The following is a 27261-nucleotide window of genomic DNA, read 5'->3' as shown; positions in this document are numbered from 1 at the left end:
TAGATGAAATAACTTCCCAAAGTTACAGAATGACTAAATGGTAATGCAAGGATGCCAGATGAAACAGTCTAGAGTCTCAGGGTGGGAACCAGTCACCTGGGTTGTGTCCCCACCTCTGTCTTTTTTGATATTTTCAAGGATCTCAGTTTCTTTGTCATACCACCATTACTTCTTCCTCTAACCTCTGTGTGTGGCAGGCCCACACAGTGCTCTATAAAACCAGTCAGGAATACTGCTAGCTTTGCCTCATGGGGACCCTGGGAGGATTAATAAGTTAATGGCACTTATGAATGCTACAGCAAAGACACTGGATAAACTCAGGGAACTTACTATGTGTGAAACTCAGTGCCAAGGGCAGTTCACACTGTAATAAAGGCACCTGCAGCCCGATTCCTCATCTATTTGAGGCGTGTAGCCTTTCTTGGGAAACCCTTTGGATGATGTTATTCATGTCAGGAGTTAGAGCATTTGCAGGAGTTAGAGCATTTCCCTTCTCTCCCAGGGTGCTGAGAGGGGTGTGGTGAGTGAGTGGGGAGTGTCTCAGGCCTTTGGCTCTCAGAGGGGGGTGTTTCCAGCATCTTGAAAAGGATTCTAACTTACTCTGGGGGACACCAGTTATTGACTGGGGTCTAGAACCTGGCTAGTATCATGCTTATTTGGGCTTTAGAAGCAGACACTTGGGCTGAATCCTGCTTCTGTCACTTCATCTGGGCAACCAATCCCTTTTAAAATAAAGATAATACCTTCCTCATAAGGTTCTTTCGAAGCATACACTTGATAATATATTTAAAAACACCTTGCCCAGGACTTGGAATAGAGTGGATGCTTAATAAATGGTAACCATTATCATAACCACTATTTTTTTCATGTTATATTATTTACTGACAGTTTAGGGCTAGGCTAAGAGCTAGATGGAGGGGAGATTTATTTGTTTGACAGTCTACTAGATTGCCCCAATAGGTCAGTCTAAGTAGGGAGAATCCTGAAAATAGGCATTTACAATATGAAGTGATAAGTGCTATGATAGGGGATTGCAGAAGAGTCCATCACCAGGAGACTCAGCAAACTTTGCAGAGGAGGGAGGTCTGTTTCAAGTCAACTTTGAGGAAGTGGAAAATCTGCCTGTTGGAGGTAGGTAGAATGCAAACAGTAGCTGAGCCTGTGTTCTTCACCCGAGGGCCTTGATTCTGATCTGCAACCCCTTTTGCTTCAAGGCCTTTTAACTCCCACACAGTCCTGCCAGCCAGCCTTGCCCTGGAATACCCTCTCCTGGGCCACCTGCTGGTAGTGAACATCCTGGGTTCTGGGCTGTGGCTTGATGTCGCTGAGTCATAAGACCTTTCTTTTTACTGCTAAGTTCTAATGGAAGGCTTCTGGTCAGGAGCAATGCCGGGGTCTGCATTGTGGGGAAGGCGTAATGACTACTGACTGACCACTGCTTCTCCCCACAGGGCTAGATGAGCACGTGTGCTGTGGTGGTGGAGGGGAGGCAACCCAAGGGGCAGGAAGAGTCCCTTCTGGATAGGTGCTAGTTCTGGGCAGGAGAGACTTCCTAGAGTAGATAGGGAGGACAGAGCTTCCCTCCCCACAGCGGACATGCATAAGCCTCCCCTCTTACCCCCAAACCAGCCTCCAGTGCCTGTTTCTAGCTGCTATGAGGCAGTGGCCCGGACCAGTCTCTCAACTCACCTGTGACATTTCCCAAACCAAAACTCAGGACTCATGGTCTGGCAAAGTAAAGAATTTCTGGCCATCTATCTTCCAAATGCAAGAGAGAATAGTGAAATCTCTATAATTCCTGTCATTAAAAGGACTTTAGGTTGGAACCTTGAAATTCAGGGTCTCATATTTATCAAGCATTTTGCTTATATCATTAATAGTGAAAAGAGTCCCCATGAGGTAGCTATTTCCATTTAATAGATGAACAGAATACTCAGAGGAAATAACTTGCCCAAGATATTACATCCCGGAAGTTTGAATTTTGACTTGTCAGGGTGTGTATGTGTGTGTGCGCGCGCGCGCGTGTGGCGAGCGGGGCGGTTGGGGGTTAGGTGCGGAATCCTTCGCAATTGCAGACTTTCAGGCCATTTATTTGGGGCCTCGAGAAAGAGCAGCCAAGAGGCGGGCTGCCCTGCTTCTCAGTTCAGTGTTGGAAATCCCCGAGCAAAGGGCTCGGTCGCCGTCGCATGCCATCACTATCTGGCCCCAGGCCGCACGGCCCCGTTTTCGGGAAAAGGCCCTTCGACCTTGCGGGTCACGACGCGGCCTCGCGCCCTCTCTCCCAGCCCAGGTGCGGCAGGGTGGGCCGCAGCGAGGGCAAACGACTCCCCAGGCCCCTTCTGCGGCTGCCGCCCGGTCACAAGAACACGCCTTCCGCACCCGGGAGCGCGGAGCGGAACGAACCTAGGGGTGCAGCGGGGGAGGTGCCGAGGGCAGTGGGTCAGCGCCCTGCGGGGCAGGTGGGCGGGCCCAACCGCCCTCGAGCAGGCCGGCCAGCCAGTAGGCGGGCGCTGGGGGCGGGCCGGCGGGAGCGCGCGCCGCGCCCCGCAGCGCCCCCTGAGGGGCGGTGGCGGGAGCTGGTTCCGGCTGCGCGCGCAGCGGTGGTGGCGGCGGCGCGATCGGCAGGGCTGTAACCGTCGTCCGTCCGGTAGCGGCTGGAGTGGCAGCGGCGGCCGGGCGCAGCACGAGGCGACGCCACAGGGCAGCGGCGGCAGTGGGGCCAGCGGCGGCAGCAGGGGACGCAGCGGCGGCCGCAGCAGCAGCAGCACGACGGACTCGTGTACACGCGCCGGCGCCGCCGCCAGACCGGGCCGGGTGTCGCGCACCGAGGCTGGGGGGGAGTCGTCGCCGCCGCCGCTACCGCTACCGCCGCCGCCGCCGCCGCCGAGGTGACTGAGGAGAGAGGCGCCTCCTCGCTCCCGCCGCCGCCGGACTTCAATGCCCAGTCTCCAGCTCGCCAGCGTGAGTGCGCTTCTCCTGGGCGGCCCCGCGCCGGCTCCCGGGGCCTCGGGGAAGGGGAGGGCGGGAGGCGCCGCGGCCATTAGTGCAGGCCCGAGACACGTCCCCGGAAGGAGGGCCGTGCCGGGGCGGGGGCGCAGCCGGGAAGCGCGGAGAACGCGGGCGGGTGAGGAAGGGGGGACGTGTGCAGTGGGGAGGAATGTGTGTGGGGGAAATGTGCGTGCGTGAGGGGGAGAGTGAGTTGGAGAGGGCTGTGTGCGCAAGTAGGGGTGAGGTGGGAGTGGGAGAGTGTGGACGGGGAGAGCTGGGGGCAGTATCTGGGGGAGTGTGACTTGGTGAGTAGAGGAGAGGGAGGGATGGGTGGGGGGAGAGCGGGAGCGGGGGAGTTTGGAGGGGACAGGATCTGTGCGGGGCGTGGGGGAGTGTAGGGGAGAGTGAGTGCATGAGAAGAATGAGTGGGGGTGGCGTGTGGGAATGAGTGAGCGAGTGTGGGGAGATGAGTGAGCGGGAGCGCGGGCTAAATGGGAGAATGAGTGAGTGGGGGACGGAGAGTGTTGAGTGTGTGGGGTAGAGTGGGAGAGGTTGGGGAGAAGGTGAATGGCAGATGAGGGAGTGTGGAAGGGTGTGCTTGTGACTGTCCGGTGTGTGAGCAGCCATCCTGGAGGCTGTCCTTGATACGTGTGCGTGGTGATTGTGAACCCTGGTGCCCTGAGTCATGGAGTTCTTTCCAGGAGCATCGTGTTCCTGGGTTCTTGGGTTCAAATCTAAGGAAAGGGTATAGGAGTCTTTTCTAGCAGCACTATCATTTTCTGGTTCTGGGATTTTTTAAATAAAGGTTTTTTTTTTTGGTAAAAATTTCCCCCATGTTCCATGACATTGACATGCGTTTCTAAATTTGTCCAGGATATGGTTGCCATCCCACCCTAGTACGGGGCTCTGAGAGCTCACTAAAACAAGCTTGTCTGTTGCCCAGGAGCCTAAGCTCTTGCCTTTAGAAGGTTCAGAAGCATAGGCTGTTCTGTCAAGTACTGCTAGTTTTTCGAGTGAAAGTTATTTTATTGTTAGGTAAGTAGAAGCAGTATTTTTTTTTTTTTTTGCCTGTGGTTCTTTCCTGCTCTTTTGGAGAAAAGCTTTTAAGAATATATAATGATGATGATGATATAACGATGATGAAGACCCTTAGGCTTGTTTATTATTTCCTAGATAAAGTGTCTAGCAGTTCTAGCATCCCTGTAAGTATTCAGTAAATGCTTGTTTGGAGTTACCAAACTACAACCACTGCTGGATTAGAATAGGGAGTTACTTGCTGCCATGCTCTCTGTAGTTGAGTAGTTTCAGACAGTAAGTGAGTGAAGTTATGCCTTGTTCAGTGTGCAAAAGGAAATTAAGGCTACAGAATGACACATTTGAAGGCTTCAGAATCACTTGCCAGCAAACCATTGTGTACGTGAAGAAAGAAGTTTGCCAGTATTCTGATCTTGACAGATTTAAAGTTACTTCATGTTGGCTAGTGAACGGACATTGTCATAGATTTTTCCTAGATCCTTGTGTTATGAAAGCAGAGGTTTTTGATGAAGAGTACCTTGATAAGGGTCTTACATTTTAATAATAGGGAAATCTCTTAGAAGTTGCAAATCTTTCCATACAATTAAGCAAAGATTAGGGTGTTCCTCTTCATAGTAGAGGTAGTAGAATTATAGGCAAAAGCATTGTATAATTAGAAGTCAAATTCCATTTTTCTTAGTGTCCTCTTTCTCAGTCACTAGCATGCTGCTTTCAGAAATAGTAAAATGTATTGTTAGTACTATTTAGTGGGGGACCAAATTAATTAGTATTACATGCCTGCTGTGCACCAGATGCTTTTTATATTCTCATTTTATTCTTACAGCTACTGTAAAGGTGGTAGGTGTCCTCATCTGCATTCATTTGGTACATACTGAGTGGTTTCTATCTGCCAGGCATTAGGGATACAGTGATGAACCCTCATTGACTTACCATTATGAAATGAAAAGGTACAGAGACTCCAAGAGGTTAACTAACTTGTCCCACGTCACAAGATAGTAAGAATTGGAGGTGGATTAAAAATCGAGGTCAGTCTGACTCCAGAGTTCTTGATTTTTCCACTATAACATTATGACCCTTGAAATAGGTTGGCTCACTTCGAGGTTTTTCATCTACACAGTGACCTAGCAGCTTGTACAGGTGAGAGACGTTGAAGATAATGCAGAAGACTGAATGGCTGGAGGCAAGGGGATCATTTAGAAGATGCTGACTTGAGGCTCTTTGGGGCCTAAACTAAGTTTTTATGTTTGTGGAGATTCTGCCTTGAAACTCTCTTGGGGCCCCAGGGTGTGTGCTTTGAGACAGAGTTTTTATGAGGCACCTGGGATATGTCTGGGAGAGGAAAGTCTGATTAAAGAAACCCAGTAGACTTTCATTTTTTTGGGGGTGATGGGAGTTGGGAGGAAGAGTGTATTTACTGGGGCTAAGAGTCAAGTTATCACTTCTTTGGGAAAGTCTTAGTGTTCAGCTGTGTGGGATACTTACTTCCAGAGATTGTGGAGGTGATGTGAGAAAATATATGAAAGCACTTTGTTAATTATATATTGGACTACAGATTCAAAGTATTACCACTAAGACTTTTCTACTAAGGAACAGTTTAATTGATATATTTAGGAGCTGGAAAGAACATTTTAGAACATCTATACAAATGAAAAATTGTTTAGAACTGCTGAACCGGGTATATTCTGACTCAGAACAGCGAAAGTCATACCACTCCCTCCATGAGTCAGTCAAGTAATATTTAATTTGAACAAACCAAATTTATAGGCAGAAACCATTTACAACATCATTGACCTTTGTGGCACTAGGGAAAAGTAAACGTTTGAATGTTTTTTCATATAACTTTTTCTTAAAAAGTCTGAGACCCCCATATTTATAGTTTACTTGAAAAGACATTTGTGTGAACAAGGTTAAACATTTATTCTTAGGATTTAACTTATTTATTTTGTCTTTTAAAAGTAACATTTCTGTGTGCAGTAGTTATAGAATGCTTTGATTTTGAGACACAAAGTTGAAATTTAGTAGAGTTATTTTACAGGGTTTGTACTGTTCCTTTTTGTTGGAGTGTGGGATTGGTAACCACTGAAACCTCTAGAAAAAGCTTTTACAAATAAGATGCAGAGGAGCAATACATAAATTTTTAGCTGTTGCTCTTGGAAGAGAGAAACTTAAGTTAGAGTGAAACCTAACTTTGGTTGATTTCTTCAAGTGCTATACCATCAACTATACTACTATGGGAGTTGGGGATTTTTAAAAATTTGAGCAGTTGGAAGTCAGGATCCATAGTTTTCATATGGTAGACTTAGTTAATGTTTATTGAGTACCATAGTGGTAGAGATCTGAAGTCGGGATATTTGTAAAATCAACATTATGCATTAGATTTCAACATTCCCTTCATGAGAATCTTTGTGCTGATTCACAAATCATCTAATTTAAAATTTGTAACCTGTAAGTGGCATTCTTTCAGTTTTACAGATAAGGAAATTGATTTACAGATCAATTGTTGAATCCCAATTTTGAGATCCAAGTTAAAAAGTATCAGTAAATAGGTAGCAGTGAGTACAAATAAAATTTCTCTCTGAGGCTTAGAGTACTTAAATCTCTGGCTAAATTTTTTAAAATTAACTCTAATAATTTTACAGGGAGCTATGTAGGAGTTTAGTAGATGTTGAGGAAGTTGGCCTTTTTTTGCTTGAAATTTAGGTTTTCTTTTTTAAAGGATAGTTAACTTGTATACTTTTTCTGTTCTTCTGGGAATATTACTGCTTTGATGTCTTTCTTAACACACTAGTTGGGTTATATAGAAACTGATGATGATTCTCTAAAAGCAAGAGTCCGTGATGTTACAGTTCAGATAATTTTGTACCTTGGGTTTGTTAAATGAACAGTGGGTGCCACTAATAATCATTTCTTTGGGAAATTGTGATCTGAGTCTGTTAATCTGGAATGAAATTTTATCCATTTTCAATTTAAGAACTAGTGTATGTTTGGAGGTGTCTGGTAGCTTTCTCCAGTTACCTTTTGTTTTATTGACTGAACCACATTCTCTAGCGCTTTTGACTTCACTCTCGTGGGATTTGAAGCCTTATAGGATTGCTTGGTGTAGAGCACAAGTGGATTTTTGTATGTATATCTTCTGCACATTGGAGCTGTAGAAGTCTAAGCTGAACCCACAGTTAATCTGTGGAGTTACCAGTACTTAGGTGAGAGAATGACCCATTTCCTGTACATCTTAAGGTGGTTTTCTCTGCACTAGTTAGTTGTTCAATCAGTATAGATTTATAGGGCACAAAATCTTTCCCAGAAAAATAACTGAGGTTTTGACAGATTATACCAACAGTTTTTATGTGACTTTAAAACCAAATGTTTTTTGTTTGCCCACACTGATTTCTTACCCATACTTTCTGTCACACAGCATCCACTCCATTTTAAGTGGCGTGGAAACTAAATTTTGTCATTTGAATATAAATTTACATTGTACAACATTGCCTTTTTAAACTGGAACCATTTTTAAGATTAAGTTTTTCTGTGACCCTTTCTTTGCTAGTTGAACCAGTTTTGAAAAAATATTTTGACCATTAGAATGGGCTTTACCTTTAGAAAATTGGTCTATTGGTGTATTTAATTCCTTTCATAGTATTTTTGGGTTGAAATTTCATTCTTCTCAGAGAATGTTAATTCTTTTGGCATAAAATGCACACATGATATATTTGCTTTAGCAGATCAGATAAATTACTTTATATTTTTATTTCTGCAGTGGTCAAAAATGTTGGCTCTTAACTAATGTATTGTTTGACAAGAATTCAAATTCATAATCAGGTCTGCTTTTTTCTAGTTGTCCTTTAGTTTTAGTTGAGATTTAAGCATAACTTTTTTTTTTTCGCACTTTTGCAGGAAAAATTCACTAGGTTATGCCACCACAGTATTTGTAAATAGGATTTATATACATATATTAATATTTACTTTTTTAGTAGCAAAACAAATTGATATGTTTTCTGCTTTCCATTATTGTTGAAAAGCCTAGCATGAAGGAACAGAGTAACTGGTTAGTAGAAGGATATGAGTCATTGGCAGGATTTGTCAGCAAATGGAGAAGGATGTGATGGAGAAACAATAGATTCTAGTGGCATTATTCTTCATTCTGCACGTGTGGTTACAAACAAGTTTCCTTTTGATTATTGGTTTAAATTATTCAAATAATTTAGATCTTTCTGGATGAAAAGATTTTCAAATTTAAGTCATAGATTGTATCCTGAATTGGTTTTCTAGTGAGATGACATCTTCATTTGGAGGTTATCAACAAGTAAAATTTAGTTTAACTTGTATCTGTTTATTAGAAAAAGTAATTCAGCTATTAGGTAGGAGTAACTTGAAGGCCTATTTTTGTGAAGCTTGTTGGTAATTATGGAGCTGCTCAGTATATATCCAGAAGATGCCCACCAATATGACAATATTTGTTTTCTCTCAGTGAGCAGAGTTGCTCCATGACTGCTACTGTATTTTTAAATTCCTAAGAGCTTTTATTGTATTTGAGTGGGTCTGAAATTCTCTGCATGGTCAAGGCCTCCCAGAGTAATCTGAACCAGACTCAACTCCTTTCTCATGCCATGCTCTGTGGCTCTTTACTATTTCTATCAGTCTTGTCATAAAAGTTTTCTTTCCTCAGTTTTTGTTAATCCTGCTCCATTCTAGTCACACTTATTTTGTGTCTTCAAAATATGTAGCATTAATATGAAATTTTAATGTCCCTCATCAAATATTTTTTACCCACATTGATTCTTCTAGGATCTTGATCCTGGACAGTGTTTATATGGTGTGCACACAGAGCTCCACGAATGCTTACTGTAAGGCTGGATGTGCTGCATTTTAGTATCATTCAGAAGTGGTATATTGTCCCTCATCTGAATAGACATTTGGAGGAAGAGGACAAGAAAATTCAAGTTTTAAAAACCTTTTCCATTCTTTAAGTGGGAAGAGAAGGAAGGTGAATCTATCATATTTAACTAAGCTAATGAGCAAAGAATAACTCTTTGACGTGGCATTATAGAGGTGTTTCACTGTTTTTATTTCACATTCATATGCAATGTGAAGCAACTTTGTATAGTTTTTAAAGATTGTGAATATTGTATTTTACAAAAATAAACATCAAGCCATTATTGGACAATTAGTGGGTAGACAGTATATTTTAAAAGGCTACTTGCAGCTCCAAATAAATGATTTGGGTTCATGTCTGTTTATCTTGTACCATACTCAGTACACAGAGAGATGGCTGTGAAGTATACTGTGATTTATAAAAAGCAAGTTTAGGAGAGGAAGTGAAGTATAACTTACCCAGTTTTAGGGGAAACTTGGACCAAAATGTCCTAACAGCAGAAAAATTTCTGGGGCTCAAACAAAAGAATTTATGCTGACAAAATATAATTTAGACTTTTTTTATTGTATATCCTTTACATAGAGTGCTTCCCCCCACCCCTCTTTTAGTGGTGAATACTTGAACAGGACCTTTAAATATGCTCAGTAATTTGACAAAATGAGGAAATGAAAGAGTTAAGCTGACCCATAAACTGCTAAGCTCTGAAACATGTATTTTAAATAAGGCTAACAATAGCCTGGAAGTTTTTGCTTTGCATGCTGCTCCTGTGCTAAGGTTATTTTGAAAGGTGATTCAAATAACCTTTTCCCAAGTATCTGTTTTGCAACTTCAGGGAACTTGCAGCTGTTACAGTCATTATAACTGTCCTGATATAGCTCAGAAAACATTTCAAAGTGTTGACAGGGTGAATCCAGGTGTCCTTTTGGATTTTTACTTTGGATTTTGAATTTGCTTTATTATAATTGAAGTTCAAAATCTCAAATATGTTTTTTTGTTAATGAAATTAATCGACTCATTGGTTCTGGGTTAATGTATGTATAGTGATAATGGAAACTGAATTAAAATGATTAAGACTTAAGTTGTTTTCCAGGAAAATTATTTAGCCTTTTGAGTTTATAAAGAAAGAAGGTTAGGAAAGAAGAAAAAAAGTATTAGGATTCATTTTGATGGGAATGTGGTTGAATTTGAGATAGTTCTTATTGTATAAAGCTGGTTTCCACAGTTATTTAGGAAAAGAATGTGCTTAAGCTTTATAATAAAGAGGCTTGGGTGTCTTAAAGTGCACATAAACTCAAGTATTTAAATATAAAGCCCGTGGAGAGAAGAGCCATGATACCTTTTCCTGGAAATGAAAGTATGGATGGATAGAATCAATTTAATAGAGTTGTTTAACTTAATTTTTGAAAGAGTCACTGAAAACAGATTAATGCCCAATATTAGATTGTGCTGTTAGGATTTTTAATGTTACTACCAGTATTCAAATAACTTTTTAGAAAAAGTGAAAATTGGCTCTAGTGCTGTTACCTCCATTTGAATTTTATTTATGAAGGGGAAAATAACATTTTTGGAGAAGTGATTCAACTGGAGAATTGCTTATCTTTAGAGGAACCATGGAGTACAAAATTAGAAAGTAAATATTTTCAAATGTGGCATGAAAACACTTAATGCAATTTTTGTCTTAGTTATTTGTAGAGGCAGGAATTACTAGAAAAGGACAACTAATCACCAGACTTAATACAAATTTGAAAACCACTCCTTTTCATTTGTGTGCGAACAGGACCCACAGGACTTCAGTAAATAACTGTCACTGTTCTCAGAAGCAGGTGTGAGTGTTGGTTAATTACTTTTCTTTCCTTTCTGAGTGGCATGCCATGTATCTCCTGCTTGTTCTGAAAAGTTAAGATATTTTCCCACTGTCAAGGTAATAATTTCTTTTTATAGAACTGATTATTGATTTCTGTACTGGAACTTGATTCTCGAGTTCCCTCCTTAAATGAGGAAGTGGAAAAGTGGGAATAACCAAGGGAGTAACTATGAGACTTTTTTTTTAAAACAATAAAGAAACATCTGGCTATTTTTAGCTTATTTATGATATTTTGGATTCTAATTTGTGTAGAATTTAATGGGTACCTTTTTTCTTATCAACTCCCCAGGACTGTAGTCAGTAGGGGATTAAACTAACAGTAATTTGAATAGCCTTAGTTTAAGGAGCCAGATATATTCAATTTTAGTTTGATAAATGCAACAGTAAAGGGATGAACAAAGGTAAGTAGCACAGAACAAAGGTGTTTCTACAGGGCTCTGATGAGTTGGGAGGGGGGGTATGAAAGATGAGTAAAATTTCAATTTGAGAAGTTAACCAAAAGATGAATGTTTTCAGAGTTGAGTTCTTGTAGTGTAAACATCTTAAGATACTTTTTTTTCCCCCTCAAATGGTTAAAATGCAGTAGACACAGTAGTACCTTTAAAGAGGAATTTTCCTATTTTTCTTCCTTGATGGTTGTGAAGATTTTATGGTCTGTTCTCTGATAGTCTCTGAATATTAAGTTAGGCTTCTTTGAATTCTTACAGTTATGCAGTTGCTCTTTTTTTTTTTTTACAGACCCTGTATCTGGTCTGTGGACAAATCCTCAAAGGTATATCTTGTAATGGATCCCTTCTTACCCTCTCTGCTGCTACCACCCTGGTCTTACCTACCATTATCTCTCTCCTGGATCCACCTGCTTCTACCCTAACTACTTGTATAGTCTGGCTCCACGTAGCAGCTACAGTGGTCCTTTTAATGTTAAGTTGTCGCTTTTGCTTGAAACCTTCTCATTTTTTTCCAAATAAAAGCCAAATACTGTATTTATGTTCACATAAGGTACTTGCTTTTCTGATCCTATTCATCCTGTTGCTCTCTCTTCTCCAGTAGCACTCTTGCTGTTCCTTGAACACTCCAAACATGGCTCCACCTCATAACCTTTGCAACAGCTAATCCCTCTGCCTAGAATGTTCCCTCAAATATCTATTTGGCTCACACCCTGAGGTCTTGGATAAAATGTCGCTTTTTTCAGTGAGGCCTTTCCTGATAGCCTTATTTACTGTTGGAATCCCCGCTCCTTTCTGGCACTGTAGGTTCCCCTACTCTGCATTTTTCTCTTAGCAGTGGCATATTTTGCCTGTCTTTTTCCACATACTAAATATAAGATCCATCCTGACAGGAATTTTGGTTTGGTTTGTATACTACTCTTGCTGCACCTGTAAGAGTATGTGACACATAGTATATATCCACTAAATAATTGAATCAATTACTGTTCTTAACTCGCTAAATTCCAAGAAAAATGTCTTAACTCTTCATGAGAATGAATTATTTTCTATTGACAGATTATTCTTATTTTAAGGCCAGCACAGGTTTCTTTGAAGTGAAATGAATTTGTTTTAGGAAAAAGTTGATGCAAGGTTTTCGTCTTACATACAGTATTATGCTTTCATGTTGCTTGTTTGTAGAGGCCAAGATGATTCAAATTTGCCTGACTTCCTGTAGAATTTCTGGTAAGAAAGTAACAGTAAATGTATGCTTACTGTTCTTCAGACCTTAGAGCTTTTAGATTTTACTTTCTTAAATCTAGATTTTTTTTTGTGCATTTGTTATGATGTACTGTTTTAATTTGGTGAATATTGGCATAACCCATCAAATTAGAAGGTTTATCATTTTAATTTGGAAATAGAATGTAATTTCTCACTGCAAAGCTTGATGTGAGTGAATTGACAGGAATTTTAAAAGGATGTCCAGTAAGTTTGGGTTACATTAAATGGAGCTGATTTTGTAACACTTCCTCATGCCCTTGAATTCTTTATATTTATATTTGAACTTAGACTTAGTTGTTAAAGCAGGACCTACATTTTGCTCAATAATTTAGTATCTTTAATAACACAGAAGAAAACTGTCCTTCTGGAATTGTGTAGGTACAGGCCTGCCTGGGATAGAGGCTGCTTGAAGTCCCATGATTATAGCCCTGTTAAGAATGTAGTTAAATTGTAAATCATTGTAGGGTTATCCTAGAATTAAGAAAAAAATTAGGGTAATATATATGCATGGAAAAAAATCAAAACAGTTCAAAAGCATAAATTATGATAAAGTAAATAATAATGCTTCTGGCCTCCAGCTCTAGTCCCCTCCACCCCCAGACAATCAATGTTAGTTTTCTTTGTAACTTTCAGATAGTCCATAGGTATGAAAGCAGGTACGGTACTCATAGTTATTTCTGTATGTACTTTTCATACTGCCATGTACCTTGCTCTTTTCATTTACTGGTGTCTCTTAGCCGTCTTCCCATACCGTTTCATATAGATCTGTTGTTGACTTCTGCATAGTTATCCATTTTAAGAATGTGCCATGAATAAAAGATAGCTATTGTATTATTTCATGTGTTTTGATTTTTTATTCTCATTTAGGTAGATGTTAGCGGTATTGACAATGGGCATTTAAACTTTAGCATACTCCTGTTCAGAGTTTTGAGTAGTCTCTGTTGTGTTATTGACTTAGTTTTCACTGGTAGTGCACTGTCTTACCTTGGTAGGCCTCTGCTTACTTGCTCTTCTAGCCCACTTTTCATTCTTTCTCCTTTTCCTTCCTCATCCTCTTCTTAATTTAAACGGATTTCTCTGCCACAGACCATACTTTCTAATCCTTCAGTGAAGTTATATTCTTTTACTAAAAATGGAAATTTGCCTAGGAAGTGGAGGTGTCCCAAATTCAACATTTTAAAAGTTAGGTTCTATAAGAGATACAATTAAAGGGTGCAGAGAATGTTTGGATGCCTATTTGAATTTGACTGCTGTTATTTGTCAGGTAGACCAGGTAAATCTTCCTCACCTGGTAAATGAAAACAAATACCAATTTTTACTTAAGTAGATAGAGCAAAATTAATGCCAGATAGTCAACTTCAGAAAAAAGTTGTCCTGTAAGTTGTACAGGTGCAGAGCTTATGTTAGAATAGACAGCTCTGTAACTTTTGAGTACTTCCTAGCTGTGGTAAGTTGTTTATGATTTTTTCAGACAGTTTGCTTTGCATTCTTATATGTGTGAGGGGAATTAACATGAGTTTATCTTAATTGACAGGTGCAAGAACATTTAACTGCTGATGTGTAGTCTCTTGGGGGAGGGGAGAGAAACAAGCTTGCTTTTATCATGTATCTGCTAACATTGATATAATATACTGCATCATTTGGCAGAAATTCTTTTGCTGGGGATCTCAGTATGGTGTTAAGAATTGAAAATCTAATAATGAATTATTCTTATCTCTTGAAGTGGTCCTTCCAAAATGAGCCAGGAGGAATAAGATTGGGGTAAAGCTTGTTGGTTTGCTGAGCAGACAAACCCTGGAGACTAGATAGAAAACTAAATGCTAGAACTGTAACCTATTAAGGCTGGCCATCACTACAATGCAGGTCGTTCAGTGCCTTTACTCAACTGACACATATTAGCTGTGATAACGAAAGGGGTACAAACAGGTGAAAATTTTCCTTGTGTTTTGCCTTTGCACTGCATGCAAACCATTGTTCTTTGAGTAGTTACTTTAATAATCTTTTCTCTCCTCATTATAAGGTCATAGAGTTGCAGATGAACGTCCAAGCAAATATTTGAAGAAAAGTTACACTTGCATGAAAAAGATTATGAAAAATGCGGGGGTACCTCCACTTGTCAAAATTAGAAAAATAAATAGGGAGTTAGGAGACCTGGGTTCTTGTCCTTGATCTGCTACTAATTAGTATTGTTTTAGTTAAGTCATTTAACTAACTGTCTTGATCCCAAACATCATCTTTTTTTTTTCGTTGAAAGATCAGAGTTGTTGATTTCCAGTTTCTCCTAGCTTTAAAATTTCTTGACTGTCCAAGGAGTACTCAAGAAATATGTAACCTAAGGTAGCTGCATTTTGGGGTTACAGTTAGAAATACAAGTTAGTAAGAGTGGTGGTGTATATTTTTGTTTTTTTTTGTTTGAATGGAGTATTGTGTCTTTAACCATGGTGTGTAATTCATTCTGCTGAAGTATTGAAGTTACTGAATGTATTAAAGTATTAGAATGTCATTTTGAATTTCCTTTGTATCTTTCATATTTTAGTAGTGTTTTAGTTTTATGTCCATGATTATATCACAAATATGTTACTTATGAAATAAAATGCCATATTGTAAAAAGACTTGAGGTTTGAAGAATAGGCATGACGGTTTGTAGGCCTAGGTTTGTTCTTATCTGTATTTCAGTTTCTTCCTGAAAATGGTTCTCTAGTCATTATCTTTCATGTGTTTTTCTGTCTGGTTGCAATCATCCTTTTTAGAGAGTTCTAAATAAGCATTTATTGGTGGCTTAGGGAAGGGGCAAGTGAAAGGACTTAGACCTTGTCCCTGTTTCCAGAGGAATTTATAATTATGTTGATACTGTGACTGAGCCAGCTAGAAAGAATACTGTGTTTCAGTGCAGCAAGCCTAAAATAATATTAAAAATTCTGCCACTTCTTTTTCTTGTCTTATTTTTGAAAGGGATTAATATTTGGGCAGGAAAATGCTGTTTTAATCACTGACCTTTAAACGTTTTGGTATTCTTGGGGTAGTGATGTGAGATAGTAAAAAGGTAAACTGGACTAGAAATGAGATGATGGGATTTATGCTTTGAGTCAGCAGGCATTATCGTACATTGGAAAAAATGAGATTTATGGAAGACTTGGGCTTGAATTGGGCTCAACTAACTCATTCACCTTAGACAAGTCACTTGACTTTTCTGATCCTCTTTCCTCATTCCTCATAGGTAGTAACAACTACTCAGAGTTGTGAGGAAAAGAAGGTAATTTTTTGAAAGTACTTAATGGACTGGTATCATAATTGGGGGCCAGTGTATATACTTTGATAGAAAGAATTAAATCTTCAAAGTGGAGTTTTGGTAAATATCTTCTATTCATTTACAGATAATACTTACTTTAAGCTAAGTTTATCTGTGAAGGACTTAACCATCGAAGCAGGAAAATAAGATTGTTGTGAACTTTTCGAAGAGTCATGGAGGAAAGATTTCCTTAAGAATCTTCTAATATTTAAAAATGACTTAAAGTGGATTTTAAAATTCAGTCATTTAAAAATGACTTGTTAGAAATAGTCTTATTAGCACAGAAACTTTATTGAACCCTGTTTTGAAAAGACATACTTGAGTTTTAAAAGCACTTTGGAATTTCTAACTTTTAAAACTCTTGGTATACACTTTTATCCTGTTCTTTATAGAAGGCAATAATTTAGAATTGGTGGCATTTCAGATGTCTATGGGGTCATAAAGAATTATTCTTGACTTTGGGTATTGTGTTTACTATGCTATCAACCTCCAGTTCATTTTACTTATGCTTTTTTCTTCCAGGTTTTTTGTTGGAATATACGTTGCACATTTATGGCGATTCTGAGTGTGAGGGCAGACTTCTGCCAGGCTCAGCACAGCGTTTTTGCTGACAAGTGAGCTTGGGGGTTCTATGTGCCATAATTAACATTGCCTTGAAGACTCTGGACACCCAGACTGGCCTCAGAAATAGTTGGCTTTTTTTTTTTTATTGCAAGCATATTTCTTTTAATGACTCCAGTAAAATTAAGCATCAAGTAAACAAAAGTGGAAAACGATCTACACTTTTTAACTTGTTTCACTAGTGCCTAAATGTAGTAAAGGCTGCTTAAGTTTTGTATATAGTTGGATTTTTTTGGAGTACAAAGGTATCCATCTGCAGACATCGAGGCCCAAGTTGAATTTGGATTCAAGTGGATTCTAAATACTTCTTATCTTGAAGAGAGAAGCTTCTTGAAGAATAAACAAGTTGAATAGAGAAAACACTGATTGATAATAGGCAGTTTAGTGATCTTTTTAATGTTTTCTGCTGTGAAACATTTCAAGATTTATTGATTTTCTTTTCCATTTTCCCCATCACACTCACACACGCACGCTCACACTTTTAATTTGCCATAATGAACCGTCCAGCCCCTGTGGAGATCTCCTATGAGAACATGCGTTTTCTGATAACTCACAACCCGACCAATGCTACCCTCAACAAGTTCACAGAGGTAAGACTGTAGCATGGTCTAGTTTTTGGATTGGTTTATAGGTAACATCCCAATAAAAATTAACACCATTGTAAAGAAATCTCCTATCACAAGGCCGTTTATTTTTGTGATTAGAGTATGGATGGTCATCCTATCAATTTTTGTTTGAATTGGGTTGAATTAGTTTCAAATGATTGGTAAAGAGAACATTTATGAAATTTGGGGTGACCTTAGAGATCTAGTTCTTTGTCTTTTCTCATATCCTTTCTGCATTATTAGTAGTTCTTTTGTCATGCTTTAATTCTAAAAATCATGAACGTTAATGAATATTTAGTATATATCCAGCATTACAATAAGCAGTTTGTATGCATTGTATTTTTTATTTCTTACAATAACCTTATGTGGCATAGAGACCATTATTACATCTCTCTCACAGATGAGAAAACTGAGGTTCAGAGTGATTTAGTTATTTAGTAATTTGCCTAGAGCCATGCAATATGTGGTGGAACTGTCCCTGACAGTAAAGTCCATGTCTACCTCAAATATGCTAACTACTGTTGATGAAAAGTTATCCCAGAACTACTTAGCAATAGTAGCCATCATATACAAGTAGTCAATTCCTTGGTTGTTCAGTTTGATTGTGATTTCTATTATTGTGTTTATGGAGTAGACTCTGCTGGATGAACTCCTAGGGATTCTAAGTTCACTCCTCTCATTTTACAGATGGCAAAACTGAGTTCAAAAGAGGTTTTGGCTTGCTTAAGGACACAAATGTTTACCATAAAAAATTCTACCATAACCTTTCAGTGAATGGCTACTGTGGAGTTCATTTTAATGTGATTTTATTTGCATTTTAAAACTTTAAAATTCCCAACTCAGAGTAATACTAACAACTTTCCTGAGACTGTTTCAGAAAGCCATTCTGTGAAAAGTAAAGCCCTTTAGCAAGTATAACTCTACTCTTTAGATAATCAAATGATGGACATTTCTTGTAGGATATCTCTGTTACTGCTTATAATTCCCTGAGCTTCTTAACTTTTTGTTCACAGTATGCAAGTTGATTCCTGGCCTGTGTGTCCTCAGTTTGTTCAGTCACCTTTAAGCCTGGCTGCATTACATGATACTATTTTTAGCCTGTGAATTCCTTTGCTATATACTCCAAAAGGAGTAGAGGCCACTGTCCTGCAACTATAAAAAGATGTTGGTGGCTTCTTGAAGATAGGTAGTCACTGGATTAGGCATTACTGTAGGAAAATTTTTAAAGGAGCAAGGCTTCTGGCTATAATTGTGTTAGTTGGCTTTTAATATAATACCACTTTTTAATCTTAATTTCAAAATTACTTGTTTTCTTTAAATTAAAAAAAGCAGTAACTACTCACTATGTAAAAATTAGAAGATAAGCAGAAGACAATTAAAAAATTCTTAACTGGCTTCTAGATGTTTTTCTCTGCACATATGTGTATATTTGTATATATGGATAGGAAGGATCACACTGTATATTTTATAGCATCTTCCCCTAGCCTCTTCAGTATTATTTTTATAGCTGTCATAGTATTCTCATGCATGTGCCATACTTTATTTAACCATTCTCTTGTTTTTGACCATTAATGTTTCTAGCTTTTCACCATTCCAAGCAGCCTCTACTGAACAAGCTGCTGGTACCTAAATCTTTGCATATATCTTTAATTATTTCATTAGTATAGATTTTCAGAAATAGCATTTCTAGGTCAAAGTGTATGTGTACTTTCAACATTTTTGTGTTATGCTACCAAATTGCCCTTTATTATAGGAGGTGAATCTTACTGAAGCCTCCTTGAGAGTGCAAGAGTGTCCCTTATATATGTTGCCACAATGAGAATGATTTTGATCTTTGTCTAAGAATGATGTCTCATTGTTTCAATTTATAATAGTACATTTTTAAAGTTTTGGGTGCAGATTCTAAAAGCAAGTTCCCTTATATTTATTTTTCTTTAAAGGAACTAAAGAAATATGGAGTGACAACTTTGGTTCGAGTTTGTGATGCTACATATGATAAAGCTCCAGTTGAAAAAGAAGGAATCCACGTTCTAGTGAGTGTTATAGTGTTTTAATTTTTCACTACAAGCAAGTTGTACCTTATGAACATAGATACATGAAAAACATGGCACTCAGTAGTTTACATTTATAAGCTTATGTTGGGCTTTACAGTATTCAAATCATCTTTTAAAATCCCTTTGGATTGGCAACTTTGTTCATTTATGCCCATGTAGTCTACATATGCATAGTATTTTCTAAAAATAAAAAGCAAAATTTAGTGCACACTTATTTCAAGAAAATGGAAATTGTATTTTGTTTTCTCTAGGAAATTAATGCTTTTGTTTCTAGGCTACTGGTTTGAAGCTAACTGAAAGAAATTTCCATCAGATGCTTTTAAGTCACATGTAAATGTTCTCTCTCACTTTGCAAGTACAAGTTACTTAATATTTTGTGGGTAATTTGTAGGGGACAAAAAGGTGAGAGAAGAGAATGGAGAGGGAGAAGGCATCTTGCTTCAGAATAATCAGCAATAGTTTCTGACACTTTTTGGTAGGTTTCTAAGAAGGCTATGTGTGATTAAAGTTTCATAGTTCATTTAAATATAAAGTGATGGGGATTATTTTAAATTAAATTCCTCCTTATCTCCTAAATCTATTTAATTATTGGCAATAGGAACCTCAGATTAGGTAAAATTTCATACCTTTTCTTTCCTAAATAGTTGTCTAAATTGTAGGAATATACAATGAAATGACCTTGTGGGTCTTAGTTGTCTTGAAGCTGTTTGATTTGATTGTGGGGAAGCAGTGTAGTAGGAAGAGAACTGGAGATTTTTGAAGTAGATGGTTAGGAAGAAAGTATTAAGAAGATACTGGTATAAAGTTATGTTCCTACTTTGTATTGAGAGGTAGTTCTGTAGTCTTGATTGCTTGGTCAGTAGTTGGCAAGGCAGTTCATGCAAAGGAAACAAACGTCCTGTTGGTAAAGCAGTCTTGTCTTACACAAAGTTTTCTCACCTGAATTTTGGTGAAAACACAAAAATGAAATAGTCAAGAATTATGTTTTTAAAAAATGTAAATTAATAGTATAGTATGGTAATACGTTGCTTGCATTCTCATTTCTAAATGATTTTAAGGTTCCTTGGCTGGAAATCACTGGGCGTCAGTAAAAACATGTGTAAAACATAGCCCTGTGTTTAAAAAAACTGAAAACTAAACTTGAACTTCTGAAACTAGGTTGAATACAAGTTCTTTTTCCTGTGTTGTGAGTAGGTTCTGCAGTAGGTAAATGAGAAATCAGTTTGTTTTGACAGATGGCAGGGTGAGAAAATGAACTGTGGACTGACCATAGTCTGTTTGAGTCAGTAATGTTGGTAAACACCTTTATGAAATAGAAAAGAACCAAAGAACTAGTTTGTAGAAGATAATGGTAGGTTTGGGATTTATTCCAGACCTTTAAATCCAGGCTTCTGTTTTGTTTTAAATAGCTGTGATCAGATAAAATTAAAGGTCTAACTTAAGCTTGAAAAAACAAGGACATTTAGAATTAAGTTTAGAATTTCTTTCCTTTTCCTAGACAGATTTTAAGGTGGATTGTTAATTTACTTTTGCTTAGATGAAGAGAGTTTGGAACACTTTATAAAAGGATACCCCTGAAATTTGACCAATGCTATTACAAACGAGAGGCACATTGGAAAAGCCTAATGGTGGTTTTTCAGCTATGTCAGTTTGAAGTTCAGATGCTTCTAAATTAATACTTCAATGATTTTTTGATAGAAATTACTTATATGAGTAAGTGAAGCATGTTTCATATTATTGTTTCTTAACTAGGTGCATTTTAGGGAATATCAGATGAAGTAAATTCTCAACTAAGGTACTTACTCATTTTACTGCTATTTACAATTAAATTCTGTAGTGACATTTATACATGATGCACTGATAGTCCTTTAATTATGGGGTATAATTGACAAATCAAACATAATGTGCTGTCATGGCTAATGGGCTATGTGAAATGTTCTAGTGGTGCTAGTAATGTGTGCAGAATCAATTTAGCACTGTCACTTTTTTCTTTGTCCTTTTCTAGTATCTTAAAGGATCCTTACTCAATCTCATTAGAATAGTCTTAGGTTTAAAAAAAAATTGCAGTGTTTTTGCATTTTTGTTCTTGAAGCTGGATAGGAGAGAGGGTATGTAAAATGTGAATCCCCCCTCCCCTCTTTCTTCAAAGCTTCTTTGTGTTGGTTTCTTGGGACCTCTTGCTGGGTAGCAAGGAAGATAAACCCCTGTCTGTATTGTGAATGTACATGGGGTTGGTCTTAATTAAAAGAAATCCAAATCAATGAATATAAGAAGAGAAAAGAGTACTTCAGAGAAAGGTTTCCATTTGCTCAGGACCCTATCATATGGCACTGTGTTAGTTAAATGGAATATATATAATTTAGGTAGAGCTTTAAAAATATTAACTACTTGGCTTCTTAAAAAAATTTAAGCACAGTAGATATGCTAACTTAGAAATTTCTCATCAGACAGCCTCTCTCTCTGCAGAAGAGATGTCATTACTTAAAGCTATTTGGGGATAATCCTCAAAAATATTTGTAGAGACCAGTGAGATACCGGTTGGTATACTTCTTTGCCAGAGTGGAATTTTAAAGCATAATGACAGGTGTGTGTCCTGTCTTATTTTGTCTTGACTTTAATTTCAGTTTTCTCTATTATGTCTAATTACTGCTATGTTCAGATAAAATATTTGTAGAACACTAGCCTCTTATTCTGATAAGAAATTTAAATAAGATAAAATTAGATACGATGCTGACTACACTTCACTGAGAAAGCTAAGTTATTTGCCATACTTGAATTTTGATCTTGGATCATTTTTCAGCAATGATCAGAATTGAGTTATTAAGAATAGGTATGTATAGTACTGTTAGTTCAATTGGACCTGCCCTGTGTACATACAGCTATTCTGCATTAGGATTTTATCCTTGGTGAAAATAAAATATCAATTTAATGTAAAAGATATTTTCTTTCCAGGATTGGCCATTTGATGATGGAGCACCACCCCCTAATCAGATAGTAGATGATTGGCTAAACCTACTAAAAACCAAATTTCGTGAAGAGCCAGGTTGCTGTGTTGCAGTGCATTGTGTTGCAGGATTGGGAAGGTAAGCTCTTACCCCTTTGTCTGTGAATTAATTATAAAAAATTTCACTTTGGTAGAAATTTACATTTATTATAATATTAAATTGCCTGAAAGGAAAGGAAATGAGAGCAAAAGCTGGTGTAATAATTTCTCAAAACAGCGTTTTGTGTTTCATTGGTTGTCTGATTCTGATGCCATACTAAATGTGGGTGATAATTCAGAAGTTGTTTTGAAACTGATTTAATGTAATTATCTTTGACTCTTAATTCAGTATGTGTTTTTTCTTTGCATTTCAAGTAATCAAAGTTCAGGTCTTTGAAATGGGCAAGAAAAATAAAATAAATGTAGAATTTGAAGAATCTATCCATTAATTTTGGATGAAGATGAATGAGAAGTGAATAGGCAGAGGGCAGATGGCAGAACTCTAAACTCCTTAAAGGAGATGTATGGAGAATGAAAATTAAGTTTGATTTTAAAATGATTTTCCTTGAGCATTGCATGGAATGGCGTTGCCACACTTACTAACAGCATATAAAATGTCAATTTATGTGTGCGCTTTGACTCAAAACATTAGTGCAGGCTGCTGTTGCCTCAAGTGCTGGTGACTGAGGTTTTACCTCTGCTTAGCCCTTTTGTCTGCTCTTTTCCTCTCTTGCAGTGTAGTGTAGTACAGTTTCTTCCAGTCAGAAGTTTCAGTCCTTATCCTGACGGGTGAAGGTAGTATTCTCACTTCATTTGGGGCAGTCTTATAACTTGTAGTTATCCTAGTTACATAGTCCAAAGTTGATGCCTTGTAATGGATGTCTTTTAAACATCATTTCCTTTGTTAGATTTTAAAGAAATATACTTACAAAAAAAACCTGTTTCTAATTACCAATTCTCTGACACTCTCCTAGCAACAAAAAGGATTATGTTGAAGAAGTCTAACTCCTTTTTAGTAATTGATGAGGAAATTATAATCGATTTGTAATGAAAATTCTGAGACACTCAAGATAATACATTTGGTCATTAATTTTACTGTAATAGTGGTTAAAGACTATTGAAGAATTTTTGATGAGTATAGTGATGTGAAAATTTGATGTATAATGTGATGTTTTAAAGAGTTAAGGTTTCTTAACAAAGGTTTAGAATTTAGTGCTTTACTAAAAATTGATAATACCATAGAAGCTATAATGATAAATATTTTTACTGTATAGAAAAAGATCAGATATTTTAGTATATGGGAAAAAGGAGACTCAAGCTTTGCATTGTTTTGATAATATGTAGTCCTGGGTTTTAAAAAAAATCCTTTAATTCCAAAGACCTGTGGATATTGACAAATGAGTTTCTCTCTGCAGGGCACCTGTGCTGGTTGCACTTGCTTTGATTGAATGTGGAATGAAGTATGAGGATGCAGTTCAATTTATAAGGCAGTAAGTATGAGGTTTTATGTTCAGAAACACATGAAGCATGATCTTCATACAAGAGGAAGGAATTATGAAAAGTATCCATTTGTAGTGTGGAATAATTTGCTGACTTTGGCCTAAAATATTGTTTGAAGAAATCAAAAAGAGCAAGTGATAAAGAGACTCATAATAATACTAGTGGCTTCCAGAGTTAAAGATTTTCTAATTTGGATGGCAAATTTGGACATTTAGAATAGTTAGCATATGATTTCAGTATCTTTGAACCTTTAAAATGAATAGCTAGGTGGTAGAATCTCAGTGATCTAGTGTCTCTTTTAATGGATGTCCCAAATACCTTCCAAATGCAACTTTCTATGACCAAGAGTGAAGGAAGAATCTTTAGAGGAGCAGTTAATCATCTAGGACTCCTTGGTGACCTTTTCAGGCACAAAATCAGGATGGTAGTGCCCAGACAGAATCTTGGCATCAGTTTGGAATAAAGGGCCATGCTATTTTGTTGTCTGAAAATTATTTCGCAACTATTACCTTGCCCTTTCCCTTTCAACCTTTTCTTTAAAACGAAAAGAAAAGAAAAAAGAAAAAGACTGTTTGTGATAAAGGGCATGAAATGTGTGGTAGCAACTCTAGGAGGTAACATTTCAAAGAATGCCATCTGTGCCTCCTGCTTCATATAATACTTGTTCATTCATCCTAAATACTTGGTATTAATTCTGCTCTGAAGAGTATATTAATGTAATTAGCAAGAGTGTAGTCATATGTTTCTGGATAAATCATTTTGATATTTATTAAATGGTTAATAGACTAATAAGAGTCAGCAAAGAAAATTTGTCTATTCCTTCTAAGAAGGCATAGAGAGTTCATGTTTCTAAGTTAGCCCTTTCACTTAAGAAGTGATATTGTATGAGAACTACACTGGTTTTCAGCTGTGTAGGATTAGAAAGGCCTTAGGCCATAAGTAATGCATTTCAGTGTATCAGGCAGCTCTTTTTTTTTTTTTTTAACATGATAAAGTTTGCCATTCTTATATTTTCAGAAAAAGAAGGGGAGCATTCAATTCCAAACAGCTACTTTACCTGGAGAAATACCGACCTAAGATGCGATTACGCTTCAGAGATACCAATGGGCATTGCTGTGTTCAATAGAAAGAAATGTAAACAAAGGCTGACTTGATTGTGGCATTTAGAGGGAACTCTTGGTACCTGGAAATGTGAATCTGGAATCTTAACTGTGTCATCAAAGTAGTGATGGATTCAGTACTCCTCAACCACTCTCCTAATGATTGGAAAAAGGAAACAAAAAGAAATCCCTCTATAACATGAATAAAATATTTAAGAAAAGAAAAAGAGAAAGAAAAAAGGAATTAATTTAGTGAAGGATGATTTTCCTCCTAGTGTTAAGTTTGAATTTCTGCCAGGATTGAATTATTTCAAAATCTCCTGTCTTTTTTAACTTTTTCAAAATAGGTCTCTAAGGAAAACCAGCAGAACATTAGCCTGTGCAGAACCATCTGTTTGGGGAGCACACTCTTCCATTATGCTTGGCACATAGATCTCCCTGTTGTGGGATTTCTTCTTTTTTGTGGGGACGGTATATATTATTCTTCTCTCCTTTCTCTTATCTCTCTTTTTTCCCCTGATACAAGTTGTAGATGAAATAGGAGAAGCCCTTGTTGCTCTAGATGTGTGTGCAGTCTGGCAGCCTTAAGCCCACCTGGGCACTTTTAGAAAAAAAAAACAAAAACATGAAAAAAAAAAAAAGCAGTGGCATATAAACTATATGATCCAGGTGGTTTTTAGTCTTTATTGATGATGAGTGTTCATGTTAGTTTCTTTTCTTAAAAACCCTATTCAACATTAGGCAAAGTAGCCAAGAGCCTTTTGTTTTGGTTTGTTTTGGTAAATTAGTGGGGAAATGGTATTTTGAGAAGGGTCTCTCTTCTCAGAGAACTTAGCTGAGAGTCGAATTCTTTTCCAACCAGTGAAGCTAAGTGGGTTTTCTGAAGGGGAGTTCTCCAGGCCATCGCTAAAGATGTGTCCAGGCAGGTAGTTAGTACACTTTATACTCCTTATAGAATTGGACTATGGCATTATTCTGATTTTCTGTCTAATGATGTCAGAGAATGCCAGTGGTTTAAAATTTTTATTTTAGGACTTACTTGTTTTCTGAATTTTCAGGAAGAGTCAGAGGAGTAACAGCAAAGACATAGTATTTTGGACTTGAGAAATACCTGTGATGGGTATTTTCCAAACTGCCCCCTATATGTACAGTTCAGTTTAACCACTGATTGCCTTGTTATTTTCTTATTAGGTTCTTTATGAGATTTAAAAAAAAATTGCTGGTTTAAAACCAACAATGCCTAGTGAGTATGTGTCCACAGGCCGTAACAGGGTAGAAGAGAGACATAGAGCAGCCCAACAGGCAGCAGAGGGACTGTGTTGCTAAAGAAATGGTGTAGTATCATTTTTGCAGATTCTTTGTTGGGGTCAATGTGCTGATCTAGAAAAGCTGCTCTTCTCCTTTGCAAGAAGAGCTGTGACTGGGCTACTTTGACAAAGCAAGTTGAAGGATACCATTAGGAGCTCTTGCACTCTTCATCTAAATATTATATACTTAATGCTCTGCTTCTAAGAATTTGAGTAAAGGCTTAGGGTCATCTTGTCCTGCTGGAATTTGCTGTGCAGAGCCATAAACTTCTCACTTTATTAGGATCAGCGAGGCCAGTAGGAATGGACGGGGACCTTGTTTCACACTGATGATACCTCAGATGTCGGCTGGCTGTGTGAACTGCCTATTTCCTATGCTGAAGTTCTGATTTTTAACAAAATGAAAATCTGTGTAAATTCTCTCCTCCCCCATTCCAGAAAACAAAACAAAATAATGCTTTTTGAGATTATTTCTAGGATTTTAAAGTGAAAAATGATGGTACTATTCAAAATTCTTCATTTCAGAACATGACAATAGATTCTTCTAACATAGGCTTATGATCAAAACAGCATACCCTCTAAACCCAGACAGACTTTTCTGTTGACTCCAAGGGTTTTGATGAATACCATAACAGACTTTCCTTTGACATGCTCTGATTTTTTGTTGTTTGTTGGGGGAGTGTGTGTATGTGCATGTGTGTATGTGTGTGTGCGCAATGCAGTGTCCACCAGTATCAGTGCCTGCCTGAGTTAGGAAAATTACATTCCTGGTTCTGTGTGAGGAGAAGGGTGTATAAAGCAACATGAAACATTAGCCCTCATTTTGTTTTAAATTACAAACTAATGTTAATTGTTCTCAGAACTGGATTTTCTTCCTCAAAATTTCAAGTTTTTTTTTCTTTTGGATTTAATGAGGTATTGCTAGCTGAAGCCAGTTTGACATGGTGAGAGAGATGTCAGACTGATGAAAGGTATGCAGCCTGATTTAAAACCAAACCCTGAACCCTTTTAAAGAACAATAAAACATATTTTACATGCTCTTTGTGCATTTGTTCTCTCCCCCCAGGTTGAATTTCATTTATGTCTTCTTGGAAAACTTAGTATTCTCAAGGCCTGTTTTGGATTCTGCTAATTACCACAAGGAGGTTAAATAACTAGAGGTTGGGAAGTTCAAAAATTTCATGCCATTCAGGTGTTCAATATGGGCAAATTTAACTGTAGTTGGACTATCTCTGATACATTTTCTGGTTCAGTTCTTGGACACAACACTGTAGAAACTGAGCATCTTATCTCATCCCAAAGGATTTGTTTATACCATAGGTTTTGATTAAGGATCTTG

The 27261-nt window shown here is 37.7% G+C and overlaps 1 protein-coding gene across 10 annotated transcripts; it reads left to right on the top strand.

Annotated features, from left to right (window-relative positions):
- Positions 1-1905: 1905 nt before the first annotated feature.
- On the top strand, positions 1906-26960 carry PTP4A2 (protein tyrosine phosphatase 4A2). Of its 10 annotated transcripts, none has more exons than XM_037010450.2 (6): positions 2571-2961; positions 16275-16963; positions 18919-19011; positions 21985-22115; positions 23431-23505; positions 24533-26960. In XM_037010450.2, exons 2-6 carry the CDS (start codon positions 16868-16870, stop codon positions 24639-24641), a joined length of 504 nt encoding a protein of 167 aa, XP_036866345.1. In that variant the 5' UTR covers positions 2571-2961; positions 16275-16867; the 3' UTR covers positions 24642-26960. The 10 variants fall into 10 exon arrangements, 2 of the variants coding, with proteins under 2 accessions (XP_036866345.1, XP_036866346.1); XM_037010451.2 differs by lacking the exon at positions 2571-2961 and adding an exon at positions 11509-11529; XR_005059137.2 differs by lacking the exons at positions 18919-19011; positions 21985-22115; positions 23431-23505; positions 24533-26960 and adding exons at positions 11496-11529; positions 12383-12427; positions 15681-15716 and having other exon boundaries at positions 1906-2961; positions 16275-16872.
- The last annotated feature ends 301 nt before the right edge of the window (positions 26961-27261 follow it).

The sequence above is a fragment of the Manis javanica genome, chromosome 4 (assembly GCF_040802235.1).
Source record: "Manis javanica isolate MJ-LG chromosome 4, MJ_LKY, whole genome shotgun sequence".
Taxonomy (NCBI): domain Eukaryota; kingdom Metazoa; phylum Chordata; class Mammalia; order Pholidota; family Manidae; genus Manis; species Manis javanica.
Note: the sequence above shows the minus strand (reverse complement) of the source record. Positions and strands in the feature narration are given on the sequence as shown.

Excerpts from the sequence above, each read along its gene's own strand:
- PTP4A2 (XM_037010450.2), top strand. The coding sequence starts at position 16,868 with ATGAACCGTCCAGCCCCTGTGGAGATCTCCTATGAGAACATGCGTTTT. Across the intron at positions 16,964-18,918 it reads CCCTCAACAAGTTCACAGAG|GAACTAAAGAAATATGGAGT; the intron begins GTAAGACTGTAG and ends TTTTCTTTAAAG. Across the intron at positions 19,012-21,984 it reads AAGAAGGAATCCACGTTCTA|GATTGGCCATTTGATGATGG; the intron begins GTGAGTGTTATA and ends TTTTCTTTCCAG.